This window comes from Nicotiana sylvestris, chromosome 5 (assembly GCF_000393655.2).
Source record: "Nicotiana sylvestris chromosome 5, ASM39365v2, whole genome shotgun sequence".
Lineage (NCBI taxonomy): Eukaryota > Viridiplantae > Streptophyta > Magnoliopsida > Solanales > Solanaceae > Nicotiana > Nicotiana sylvestris.
Window position 1 is genome coordinate 3,717,131 of NC_091061.1, and position 13,699 is coordinate 3,730,829.

Genomic DNA, 13,699 nt, shown 5'->3' on the forward strand with positions numbered 1-13,699 from the left:
TCAAGCGATCGGAAAATAAAGAAATAGTTAATATATTCAAGATAATTATGTATTTACAAAATACCGTCTCAATTCATCCTATTTCAACAGATCCGGGATGTGATATGGTTCCGAAGGATGAACCGGATATGGACAGAATTTTGAAATTTTTCGAAAAATTGAAAAACTCCAAAAAGCTATTTTTCAAATTTTTTACTCAAATCACTCGCAAAACTTCAAAAATAACCCAAACTTATATCATCTCAAAACACACCTCATAATTTTCAAATATTATTTTCACTTGAAATTTCTTTTCACTTTTTTTTTTAATTTTTAATTTTACAATTCTTATGTCCAAACGCCCACTTAATCCTCTTAAAGCTATTATTGAAGATTATAAATATTTTCCGAAAGTCAATAAACAAATTTTATATTATGGGGAGGCAAACAAATATGTAGACCTCTAGCAAATGAAAATTAGAGACATGAATATTTGTTAGTATGAAAAAATGCGATCAAGGAAATAAAGTTTTCCTTCTGAAAGATTCAATCATTCAAGCAATATAGTTTATGAAAAATTTGAGGGATATTATCATTTTTAGCCCTTGCCAGAAACTTTTTGCATTTGATAGCCGAAAAAATGTATAAAATTTGTATAATTTTTGTATATAATATACAGAATATATACTATAAAATATATAAATTTTATATATTTTTTGACTATTATTTTTACAGCGGCTATACAGTGTCATTTTCCCAAAATTTTAATATATTTCTATTTTGTAATTTGCAATGTACCAAAGAAAAAAAGGAATACCGGAGACGAGATATTCCAAATAAGACATAATATTGTAATAGGTTTTGAGGGTTTAGCGGTAATCTTCTTTATCCTCATATTTTTTAATCAAAAGTATCTTCAATAAATTTTTCACAATAAAAGAAGTAATTGTGAAAAATTATATGTAGTACCAGTACTCTATTTCTATTAACGTTTTATTTACAATTGTGTTTATCGAGTGTATAACAAAAACGACATTAATTCAAGTTCTCAATAAAACGATTATGTGCAGTAATTCAAGTTCTCTATACTCGATTCATATATGAAACGATTATGAGCAGTATAAATATTTATGTTTCTGTTTCTACACATAAGCAATTATTAGCAACAGGGGCGGACCTAGTGCATGGGCTATGGGTTCCCGGGAATTCAGTAACTCTTGCGTAGACCCTGTATTTATATTAAAAAATTCACTAAATATTAGCAAATATTTGACTGTGAACCCAGTTATTATTGTATATTAATAAGAAATTACGGTAGGAACCCATAAACCTCAAATCCTGGATCCGCCTCTGAATTTAGCAATGCAATAATACTAAATATTGGATAATATAATAAAGAAAAATACAGAACAAAAAAGTTATTCGATGACTATACAAGTCTTTTTAATTTAATAGAGATTTTATTCGTTAAAATTCAAAAAATATTATTGAGAACATTAGAATAAAATTTAAAATAAAAAAATATTTCAAGAGTAATAATATATATATATTCTACTATTATATTACAAAAAACAAATTTAGTAGACAATAATATTAAACAAAGTAATGCTAATATAATAAAGAAAAATACATTAAAAAAAGTTATTCGATGACTATATATGTCCCTTTAATTTTAATAGAGATTTTATTCATTAAAATTCAGATAATGTTATTGGCAACAACAGAATAAAATTTAAGAGTAAAAAAAATACTTCTCTTATATTACAAAAAGAAAACGAGCGTACAAAAATATTTAACAAAGTAATATGCTAATAAAAATTTCTATTAACAATATTAAAATACTAAGCACTGGAAAATAGAATTAAAAAAAATATAGAACAAAAAAAATATTTAATGACAATATAAGTCCCTTTAATTTTAATAGAGATTTTATTATTGGGTATATTATATTAATAAATAAAATGACAATTAAAATTTAATAAAATAATACGATCTAATATGTTCAAACAAGGCCGATAACAATTTCATTTAATTAATATTTTTTAATATTGACCGGACATTACTAGTTTCCAGTAAATATATAATTATTCCATCGGAGAAACCAGAATAAACTATTTTACCAATTTTCCTCAAAACAGACCGACTGTAACAAGCAAAGAGAAAACAGAAACTCTCATATTTTCGGATTCAATAAGCAGATCAAACCCTCTAAATTTGATGAAATTATGTATATTATTGAATCAATTCAGGTGATAAAGGTCGACCCAGCAAAAAGATCAAGTTAAGATTGTATTTTTATTACTAATTTTTTATACCTTTGTGATGATGAAGGAGAATTATCGGTCTTCAGCTGCCGATGATGATCAGTACTACCCAGAAGAAGGCGGTGATGATTTTCAAGATGGTATTACTCTACCTTTATTAATAGAGGCGGATCCAGAATATAAACAGATTAGAACTATACATGTGTAAAGAACATATAAAGAATCATTTAAAAAATATGAGTTTGTGTTCTATGGACTTATGGTGCAAAAAGTGTTTACATAAAGAGGTCACTTATTAGGTAATTACATATAAATCTCTTGTAAAGTATTAATTGGTAATGTGATAGAAATGGTAACTAACCTGGTATTAGTGTTTAAATTCACTAATAGTGTAAAAAATCATTACATTGTAGGTGTTTATAACTTAAATCCAATAGTTTTATGTATGTTTTAAGAGCTGCACCCATTGCCTTTTAAATGCTGGAGGTGCTTTGTTACACTTGGTGATGCTTTAATAGGATAACTTTGTGTCATGTTTCAACTCAATTGATGTGGAAGTTTTGAATGACTTTTATATTTAGGCGAGAGGGAAGGGAAGAAGATGGATTTCACTAAACTGGAACTCAAACCAGATCATGCCAATCGCCCATTGTGGGCTTGTGCTGATGGAAGAATTTTCCTTGAGACCTTCTCTCCATTATATAAACAAGCCTATGATTTTCTCATTGCCATTGCTGAGCCTGTTTGCAGGTACCTTTTGTGTGGTCGATGATATACATTCTACGTTTTTGTTTGTTTGTGGATGTTTGGAGAGGGTTAACGGAATTGCTTTTATTTTTGCCGGAGTCGATGCATGAGTACAACTTGACGCCTCACTCGTTGTATGCAGCTGTTTCAGTTGGTCTTGAGACTGAAACTATAATAGCCGTGTTGAACAAATTGTCAAAGACCAAGCTTCCCAAGGAGATGATTGATTTCATTCATGCTTCTACTGCTAATTACGGGAAAGTGAAGCTCGTACTTAAGAACAATCGGTATTTTGGTAGAATCTCCATTTCCTGAGGCAAGATAATTAGCTATAGTAACAATGATTTAACTTGAGATATCTCTTGAACTATAAGGTTCACCATGGATTGCCACTAATTAATTGATTCATTTGATGTGATTATTTCTAGGTGTTGAAAAGATTGCTCAGTGATGAAGCCATAGCAAAGGCTAGAATTTCCTCTGAGGTTTGTGTTCAATGTGATTGAGTTGCTTGTTTGCTGTTTGTAATGGTTATCAAGAATTTGGCTTTTTCTCTGGATTCGCCTTTTTGATAAAACGAACAAGAAAAAAGTGTGGAATTTTCCACTTTGATTCCTTCGAATTTCAACGCACTTTTGTTTTTGCTTGGTGCTCTTATTGGTTACTGAGACATTGTGGAATTTTCTAGGGTTTTTAAATCGGATCGCTTACTCTAAGTGATTGAGCTTAATTGCTGGGATATTTTTATCTAATTAGGGTTTTGAAGAGTTCAACAGTAGCAATTGATCCGCTGATCACCCGTTAATGCGAGCAAAATTGGCAGGGGATTTGAGCTATGGAAGAGGACTGTAGATATTACTAGAGTTATTAGCAGTTTTACCTTGACGGAGTTTTGAAATACTGTGTTTTTGACTCTTGTTTGTGAAATTTGAAGTGAAGAGCAATTTTAATTTAGTGGATTTTGCAAGTTTAAGTTAGTGGATTTTGGGTTGATTTAGTGAAGATATAAAATGGAAGCAAACTGAAGTTTGAAAGGAATGTGGGGACATGGTGCATGGACAAAAGTATAATTTCTGATTCGTTCTGTTACTGGAACAACACTGCTGTGAGAAATTAATTGGAGTATTATTATTATTATTTCGGAGTAGAATTTTGTGCAATGTCGTGCTGCTTTCCGTTTCCACCACGGGGATATGAAAAGAAGCTTAAACCAGAGGAGGGTGACTTATTGAAAGAGGTCTGTTCAACTTGTATAATTATCACTTTTTGTGAATGTGTTCTAATAATTCTAAGTAGTGCCAAATAGCATGTTCTATTGTTCTAATAATGTGGACCAGTAACACATTATCTGGAGATTATTGGCTGTGGATTGTGATGCGTGGACTGCTCCAAAGGCGTTTTCTTTCATATGGTACTTAATGTCAATTAATTGATTGGAAATTTAAAAGTATGCATGCTTCTGAGCCAAGTAGTGTGATTCTCTTATATATTGGGAGACAACATTTCTAAAAGCAATTGTCTTAATATATCGGAATTCGGAAGAAGACATTCTAAAAGCACTGCTGAAAAGATAGTGTATATTTGTATAAAAGGAAAATAAAGGGATCTGCTTTCTGTTTTGTTCTGATTAGTATAAGACGTGATGCATAAGTAGACTGCTTTAGACATCTTTAGTTATCTAAGGTGAAATCTCTAGAACATGATGACGGGTAACATTTTTTTTTAATTGAATCCAATTGAATGGTATGTTAATTTTCTTCCTTTGGATGCACTATACTCCATCCTTTTGGTGGAAGTTGCTGGTTGCTTGTCATGCTTCCCATCAATACTTCAGCTGGATTACGTATATTTGTTATTAGCAAAGGCTCTCTGGCCATGGCTGTGGTTTCAGTTGAATTATCTTAAGTTACAGAATCTTAGTTTGGGGCATTTGTAAATTAATTATTATCTGGATCTATTTAGAGCTGTGTATTTGTAGGATTGTATCCTTAGAAGTTCACCTTTTGAGAAATTGCTAGATTTGTGGGAGAAGATAAATGTGGAGACAGGGAAAATTTGGTTGTTTTACAATAGTAGGACTATCTTTACTAGGGAAAAGGTCCAAACTTGCCCATGTTATATCCAAAATTGCTCAATTTTGTGTTCTGTTGGACTTTTGAAACTTGTGGTCTTAACTGTGGAAATAGGCCTAATTTGGTTGTTTTAAGATAGTAGGACTATATTTACTGGGGAAAAAGGTCCAAATTTGCCCATTTACTGTCCAAAATTGCACAATTTGGCCCTCAGTTAGACGTTAAAAACTAGTGGACTTTTCCCCCTAAAGGTGGTAAGCTGCCTTATCCCGTAGGATCCATTATGTATTTTGCTGTTGGTGGGTGTTTCCTGTATATTTGGTGGAATTTATCTTCATTTTGTCTGTCTTTTAAGAGTAGAGTTACTGATGTTTGATGTATTTTTCTTGCAAACATATTATACCCTCCACGAGTCAAGAAAAATCTGCAAGTTGTGTATATTTTTTTCGTAGGTGGTTGTGGTGGGATTGGGGGGACTATCTGCTATGATGAAATATTTTGTGGTTTGCTGATTGCCTTTTCTGTTTTGCGTTAGTGCTTTGTCTTTCAGTGTTCTTATCATTCACATTTTGTGTGACTCTATCTTGCGGATATGTTGTACCTTAGAGGCCTGTATTCACTCCCTAGTAATATTGTTTGTCTTAGGACAGTTTTATTGTACTTGCCTTTCACTTTGATAGATAGTTTCCTATTGCATAACACCTCTCTCAGCCACCATATAGTTTGATGTGCAATATTGTTATCTGTTATACCATTCTCCTGAAACATTGAGCTTATATATTTAAATTATTTGCATTTAGGCACCGCAATCCCGACTAATCTTACATTAGCTTTACTTTTCTAATGTTGGCTAAACTTGTAGTGCATATATTTAATCTTACTTGCAATTATTTTAAAACCCTTGCCTTCTAGAGTGCTTCTTCTCTGTTGTTTTGTTAATTAACATAATATCGTATGCAAATATTTTACACCATGGGACCATATCCTCTATATTGTTAGCTCATCTACTAACTAGGGTAAGCAAGGGTACGTTTTTCGTAGTTTTGTTAATTACCACCGTCAACAAATATCATACACCTTTGACCCTCACTATCATAAAGAAAAATATTGTTCGTTAGCTCATAGATAACTCGGATAAACAAGTATGGGTTGAATGTTGATTCTTGGTGTAAACCCACGATTATGGGGAACTCCTTTTTATCTCATACAATTGTTCTCACACTAGTGACTACTGCATTCATATATACATGATATTTATATATGTAGTATCAATTCCTTTCCGTTCAAACACCCACCAAAAAAACTTTTCTTGGCACTCTATTACGTGTTTTTTCATGGTCAAGGAACATCATTTATAAATCCTTTTTCCTCTCCCTACAATTTTTTATCAATCTTCTTAGCAACAATATAGCCTACTTTTGTAGATGTACGAGATATAAATCCAAACTGATTCACTTCACTTTTATAGTTTCACTAAGTGTACGGGCATTTACTTTCCCCCCAAAGTTTTATTGTGTGGACTGTGGCTCATGGAATCAAGCTTCTTTGCCCTCATCCATTCATGATGCTAGAACTCTTTCTCTATCTTGCACCACATCGGGCGCTGATGTGGCAGGAGTAACTACTTTACCCACATTCATATGAACCATTGTTCATACTCCCTCATCTGGGAAACGATGTGATGGAACTGAAGTCCGGTAACACTGTCTAATTGAGCATGTACCAATGTATTCTATGTTGTGAGTTCATCCTAAATTGACTAGTTTTTTAGCTGGTTGTCAACCACTTGTAGCCCTCATCCTTTAATTGGGATTCGAACTGGTAATGTGAGCAAGCTCAAACAGGCATGATGAGGGCTCTTTTTGTCATGGATATTTTCTGTTGCTGTTATAATTTTGTAGCTGAACCCATTATGGAACATCATTCATTATAAAGGCATTTCACACGGCACGAGCTGGAGACTGTAGAAGTTAATTATGGACTTCTTCTATGACGATAACTCTCCTAAAAGAGACTGATTAGGAACTATTTGATTTTTAAATGTTTTTCCTTCATGATGCCTAAACTCATATTCAAGAAGCAAAACTTGTATATTGCTTTTGGATCCTGCTAATTAAGCTGGAGCCACGGTGAGATGTGATTGCCTTTTAATAGTGTGTTTGCTGATGTCCTGTTCTGCACTTTGTTATTGCGTAACATATTGGGGCACCAGGTTTAGTAAAAGTGATTGTATGTATTTGTTCAATGTTTTGCTTTTCTTACTAATAAACAATGTTTACCATACAAATTTAATACTATGTGACTACTCTGTTTTGTTTGCTATGATGATCATTTAAGTTCTTAACTGGTGGTTGATTTGTTTTTTCTCTTCAACTATTGGATACTTTTGTTCTTGAGCATTCATCAGATAGATCTAGGATTTCCACCTGAACTTGAGTTTCTCATTTGGTTTTCAAATTTTGGCACTATATCAACTATTTATAATGTTGTGCTAGATTTGACATGTTTTGGATTTTCCTCCTTTTGCATAAGGATGTTTTAACTAGTTGTACTTGACCTACTTGTCAAACAAAAATAAAATTGTAATCGACCTTTTTGGTATAAACTAACAGTTCCTTTTCATGTGTGTAGGAGAAAAGGAAGGAGAAAAAACATAAAAAGGAAAAGAAAGACAAGGAAAAGAGAGAAGGTAAAGAAAAAAGGGATAAAGACAAAAGCGATGGGAAACACAGAGAAAAGAAAGAGAAAAAGGATAAACACACGGACAAGAAGGAAAAGCACAAGGACAAAAAGAAGGACAAGGACAAGGATAAAGAGAAAAGCAGCATCTCTGAGGAGGCTAGAGTTGCCGCTCTACCTGGGCCTTCTACTGGAGGGAAACTTCACGAGAGAGATGAACATAAAGATAGACACATTAGCTCAGATAAAGGGAGAGATGAACATCAGCTCAGAGATAGGGATAGAAACATCAGCTCTGAGAAAAGCAAGCGCCCCGATCAGTTTCACATCCAGCTTGGCCTCTGCTGTTGAGACAGAGGACTCAAAATTTGTGCAGGAGTTGGAGAGGAGGATCAGAGATGCAGAAAAGGGTGCTCAAAGTCAGTTGGCGGAGAGATTTCCAGTTGAGTGCAAAAGGGATGAAGAGACAGGCAGGGCGCGTCAAGGATTCTGGAAATTTGGCTGAACACAAGGAAAAGAACAAAGAGAAAGGATTTGTTAACAATAAGATGGATGGGCAAGCATTCAGGGGTGAACATAAAATTGGAGCTAATGCAATACCTCCCAGCCTTTCTACAATGGCAAAAGCAAATTTGATGGAGTCCCCAGACCATTTGAAGAAAATGTTGAGAAGACAAGGGAGGAAAAACAGAAACCTAAAGAAAGACGTGATGACAAACCAAGAGAGAAAAACAAGGATAAAGATAGGGAAAAGAAAAGTCATGGAAAGCAAAAAGACAAGGAAAAAGAGAAGAAAAAGGAAGAGAAGACGAAGGACAAAAGTGAACACAAGAAAAGCCAGGAGGATAAATCAAGAGACATCAATAAGAATGACTTTATTGGTCTTAATAACAATAAACTTCCACTTATATCCAAGGAAAACATTGCTGGTACGGTCAACGTGGGAATTCTCAGAAAGAGGAAGGATGTTGAAACTAATGGTTTCCTGCATGGTGAGTTAAAAAAAAGCTATTAACAGCCTGCTATTTTCTGTTGTATTGACTTTACATCCTACCCTGCGGATGCGTCAAAGCTATGCGAGTTATGTATCTGAATTAGATTGCCTTGATAGAGTTCTTATGATTTTGGGTGTAGTAGTTTGTTAGGGAATTTGTAGCCACCATATTTGATGTATTTCTAATGCAAATTGCTTGAACTTAAACAAGCGTGTTCAGCTCTATTTAACTTTTTGGTTTGGCTGATTAGTGTTGCTTTTCTGTTCTGCTGTACAGAGAGTGAACTCAGGCCTGCTAAATTGCTGCGGCCGTCATCCTCTCTGCAGCCGACACAGAATGGAAAAAAATTTGACACTCACCCAAAAGCAGACCTGTTCTCCTCCAGTAAACAGTAAGTTGCTACTGATATTAAAGTGGAAAACAAGAAGCACAAGGTGAATGGTGGTATAGAAGGCCAGCCATTATGCAGTGCTGAGGCAACGGCTTCATCCATCATTCCTGGTGCTGATCAAATAGCTGAAGCATCTAAAAGACCTCCTCATCCCGATTCCAAGTACTTAAGCCAGATACTCTCAGTTCCGAAGGTGGACAATTGGTCTGGGTTTGATGACCAGGAATGGTTGTTGGGAAGCGAAAGAACTCCGGCTAAGAAAGCTGAGACGTGTCCAGATGAAGTCAATAAGGAACATTGGGTGTGGTCTGAAGCTTTGCAAATAAAGACTGTTGATGTTTGTGCTCTGCCATATGTTATACCTTATTGATGCTATTAACATGATCTGACATGATTAGTTTCCAAGGACGAAGCTCTGTCAGCTGTGCAGGAGCAAGCATCTGGCTTCTAGAGGCCCGTACTCGGTTTTGATTGGGTTCTTTCTCACCCCTCTAGCCCTGGTGGTCTTGCTGGTGGCAGTTTGTTCTGACGTTGTTTCAAAAATCGTGATCGCGCCTTCTTCCTATACCTATGAATTCCATCGGACCCAAAAAATGATACGTTGGAAGAATCTGTCAGGTCTTTACAATATCAATAGGTTGATTGTTTTGCTCCTGTAACTTCCCAAAGGAAAAAGGAGGGGCAACTTATTGCCATATATCTGATAACTCCACAGATGGAACGGCGGGATAGTGTGTCTAGGAAGATGCATAAGCTTCTGCAAGTTTATTCTATTTGCTTAAAAGCTTAGATGCTCTTTCTAATTGAGTGTAAAAGAACTAGCTTTTGTGGTCTTTACAACTCCACAATTTTGATTTGTAACATAGTATTACTATAGTTGTAAGATAGATGGGATAAAAAGCACAAACAAAAGAAAAGAGGTAGTTGCATTCATTTGATTCACTCAGATGCAGGGTCTTGTTTATAGTTGATTTCCACTATCTAAACAATTAACCATTCAACATCAGATTTCAAGTTAATTAGACGAAAATTATTGGATGTATATTAGAGGTAGGCCCTCTCTTGTTTAGTTTTTCTTTTAGTATAAAAAATTAGTTCATGAAATATATATATATATATATATATATTTCTTAGTTTTATATGGGAAGAGAATACGTTGTGTGTACAATTTTGTATTTAGAGACTAGTAGTCTTGCTCAAACATTTGTTTGCCCAAGCTTGGTCCAACAGTGTTTTTTTTTTTTTGCCTAAAGCACTTTTGGCCAAAATTTAAGGTGTTTGGCCAAACTTTTAAATGGAAAAAAGTGGTTTTGAGGAGAACCGGAAAAAAGTAGCTTCTCTCCAAAAGCACTTTTGAGAAAAAGTAGTTTCCAAAAGCTTGGCCAAATATTAATTACTGTTCAAAAGTGCTTTTCAAATCAATTAGCCAAACATAAACTACTTCTTACCAAAAACACTTTTTTGAAAAGTACATCTCAAAATAAGCTGATTTTAGAAGTTTGGCCAAACGGGCGATTATATATATAGCTGCGAGAATAAAGGATTAATCTATGGTTGTCGGGATTGTTTTTTTAGAAATAGCCAGATTTACAACTAGTAATTTAAAAATAGCCACAATTTCAAAAGTAATCGAAAACTAACCACTTTTTCATATAAAAATAGAATCTGAACAAAAACTCTTAAATATCCGATTTTTTAAAGCATAATATGCTAACATAATGTGCTGGAATTTTATAATATGCTGGAGTTCCAACATATTAAGCTGGAAGTTTATACGCGGGGGCTCCCTAATTTAGTATATCATGTTGGAATTATTCGTGTGTTAAACCCAACATAATATACAGGAAGTTTATACTCAGGAGCTCCATAATCCAGGATATTATGCTGGAATTTTTCATGTTTTAGCAAAATAGTACTCCCTTCGCTCCAGTTTATGTGAACCTATATCCCTTTTGGTTCGTTAAAAAAAATGACCCATTTCTAAATTTGAAAATAATTTAACTTAAACTTTCAATTCTACCCTTAATGAGAAGCTTTTAACCACACAATTACTCTAGACCCCTTTCTGACATGTTTAGGACCACAAATTCCAAAAGTCTTCATTTTTTCTTAAACTTCGTACCCAGTCAAACAGGTTCACATAAATTGGAACGGGGGAGTAGCTATTTTTCAGTAGCTTTGTAAAAGGTGCCTATTTTTTAATTATCAGTCCCAAAACTGTCTAGCCCGTACTATTTTCACATGGTTGTCCCATGCTAGAATAAAAATTAAAAATAGCACGGTATAGCCAGTTTTCAGACTAGTCATTCAAAAATAGCCAGCGTTTACGAAGTCAATGAAAAATAACCACTATTTTGCTGCAACAGAGACCGGTCCAGCATAATATGCTGGAGTTCGGTGCACCTGTGTATGAACTCTAGCATATTATGTTGGACCGATATACTTTGCTGACTCCAGTATAATATACTAGAGACTGGAGCACCGGTGCTCCAAACTCCAGTATATTATACTGGACAATTATACTTGCTGGAACTCCAGTATAGGCCCTCTCTTGTTTAGTTTTTCTTTTAGTATAAAAAATTAGTTCATGAAATATATATATATTTCTTAGTTTTAGATGGGAAGAGGATACGTTGTGTGTACAAATTTTGTATTTAGAGACTAGTAGTCTTGCTCAAACCTTTGTTGCCCGACTTCTAGACTGTTTGGCCAAACTTTTAGATGGAAAAAGTGGTTTTGAGCAGAACCGGAAAAAAGTAGCTTCTCTCCAAAAGCACTTTTGAGAAAAAGTAGTTTTCAAAAGCTTGGCCAAATATTAATTACTGTTCAAAAGTGCTTTTCAAATCAATTAGCCAAACATAAACTACTTCTTACCAAAAGCACTTTTTTGAAAAGTACTTCTCAAAATAAGCTGATTTTAGAAGTTTGGCCAAACGGGCGATTGCCTTCAGTCCAGTGAGACACTGAGGTAGCCTTGCAGGCGTTCGCAAGCCCGACATCTCCTCTGTCTTTTATTTCCGTCTGTTATCTCATATATTCGAGACAAACAGTTTATATTTTCTTTCAAACGGTTGTATTTAGCACTCTTAGAAATTCGTGAGTAATGTAACACTAGTTCTTGGGTAGTACTAATTCTCTGATTTTTTGGACTTCGAAATGGTTTGAGGTCTATTCATTTGTAGTCGGGCATTGTTGTTTGCTAGGTTGTTTGTGTGTTCGAAACTGGAATTTGGTTTGCTAAACTTCAGTTTTTTTTTTTGGGGTTCAAAAATTGGTTGGCTGGTTTACTCCTAGTACTGGAATCTGGAACTCTGTTTTGTTGCTGCTGCCTACTGATCCCTCATTTCTTCTTGCTTTCCTTTATTCCCAGGTATTCTTTTGAAACTATCATGGAATTGAAGTTTGACTAAAGCTGTGCAAAGATCCGAAAGTTTGAGTTGGAGTTCAAATGGAAACTTTAAACTCTTTCTGTAATGGCTGTTGATTTCAGTTGTCTTGTGTGATTAAAATTCTGTAGTGATTTAGTTTATATTAAACACCTCGATGTTTGCAAGTTAATTGTTGAATTGAAATCATTTGGAGTAGGAATTTAAGGTATGAAAATGGTGTATAGAGAAACATGTGATAAATATATACTGACTTCGAGGGAATCCAATTAAAAAGAAAAAGAGCATCTGCCGTGGAATTGTTTATCCACTTGAATTTGCCGTTTGAATTTTTTTTATCAAATCAATCAGCGATAAGAGATAATTGTGCCGGACGTGAGATCGGGTCTTTTTTGGATTGCTATACTGAGTATCATCAAATTCTGATGGATGAAGAAGATGCGGAAAAGACGGCTTTCATTACCCGTGGGGGACTTATTGCTACCGGGTAATGCCATTTGGTTTGAAGAATGCTGGGGCAACGTACATGAGAACAATGACTACTGTGTTTCATGACATGATACACAAAGAGATTGACACTCGCTCCAAATTTGTCGGACTGTTGCTTCATGAAATTGTCCGTTAGGCCCGATCTCGACCACTTGGCCGCTAAGATCTTCATCTTTCGGAACTATTTAGCATCTCCCCAACTGCCTCAATACTCGATACGGGGCATAGAGCTGAATACTCCTGAGTCCCATCAAAAGGAAATGGGGTCCAGTGGCTGGCATATATATGATTTCATCCACAGACAACCACCCAAATGTCCATTCTATTTGGCTTGCAGTGACAGAACGGAGGCGCGCTGCCCACTCTATGACCCCTTCTAGTAAGCTGATTCTGTCAACCCTCGTAGGAAATTACCGGCTTTTGAATATTTTGAGGAAAGAGAGATAGAGGTACGAGGGTTAAAGAGAGTTAGTCTCCTGTTTTGAAAAAAAAGAAAAAACCAATGTCCAAATATATAGCTGCGAGAATAAAGGATTAATCTATGGTTGTCGGGATTGTTTTTTAGAAATAGCCAGATTTATAACTAGTAATTTAAAAATAGCCACAATTTCAAAAGTAATCAAAAACTAACCACTTTTTCATATAAAAATAGAATCTGAACAAAAACTCTTAAATATCCGATTTTTTTAAGCATAAT

The 13,699-nt window shown here is 34.6% G+C and overlaps 2 protein-coding genes across 8 annotated transcripts; both read left to right on the forward strand.

Moving 5' to 3' along the window:
- The first annotated feature begins 2,082 nt into the window (after positions 1 to 2,082).
- On the forward strand, positions 2,083 to 10,073 carry LOC104235536 (general transcription and DNA repair factor IIH helicase/translocase subunit XPB1-like). 7 transcript variants are annotated; one of them, XM_070174188.1, is made up of 7 exons: positions 2,088 to 2,228; positions 2,311 to 2,383; positions 2,825 to 2,993; positions 3,133 to 3,306; positions 3,419 to 3,475; positions 7,694 to 8,733; positions 9,013 to 10,073. In XM_070174188.1, the coding sequence occupies exons 6-7, from the start codon at positions 8,140 to 8,142 to the stop codon at positions 9,172 to 9,174; spliced, it is 756 nt and encodes a 251-aa protein (XP_070030289.1). In that variant the 5' UTR covers positions 2,088 to 2,228; positions 2,311 to 2,383; positions 2,825 to 2,993; positions 3,133 to 3,306; positions 3,419 to 3,475; positions 7,694 to 8,139; the 3' UTR covers positions 9,175 to 10,073. The 7 variants fall into 7 exon arrangements, 6 of the variants coding, with proteins under 6 accessions (XP_070030286.1, XP_070030289.1, XP_070030288.1 ...); XM_070174187.1 differs by adding an exon at positions 3,679 to 4,227 and having other exon boundaries at positions 2,106 to 2,383; XM_070174186.1 differs by adding an exon at positions 3,747 to 4,227 and having other exon boundaries at positions 2,106 to 2,383.
- On the forward strand, positions 4,150 to 8,092 carry LOC138868067 (uncharacterized). Its single transcript, XM_070145623.1, has 2 exons — positions 4,150 to 4,227; positions 7,694 to 8,092. The coding sequence occupies exons 1-2, from the start codon at positions 4,150 to 4,152 to the stop codon at positions 8,090 to 8,092; spliced, it is 477 nt and encodes a 158-aa protein (XP_070001724.1).
- Positions 10,074 to 13,699: the final 3,626 nt, after the last annotated feature.

What these genes read in the sequence shown, in the direction of transcription:
- LOC138868067 (XM_070145623.1), top strand. Translation starts at nt 4,150, where the DNA reads ATGTCGTGCTGCTTTCCGTTTCCACCACGGGGATATGAAAAGAAGCTT. An exon ending in AGGGTGACTTATTGAAAGAG is followed by an intron (nt 4,228 to 7,693) that starts GTCTGTTCAACT and finishes TCATGTGTGTAG; the next exon opens with GAGAAAAGGAAGGAGAAAAA.
- LOC104235536 (XM_070174185.1), top strand. Translation starts at nt 8,140, where the DNA reads ATGCAGAAAAGGGTGCTCAAAGTCAGTTGGCGGAGAGATTTCCAGTTG. An exon ending in AACTAATGGTTTCCTGCATG is followed by an intron (nt 8,734 to 9,012) that starts GTGAGTTAAAAA and finishes TCTGCTGTACAG; the next exon opens with AGAGTGAACTCAGGCCTGCT.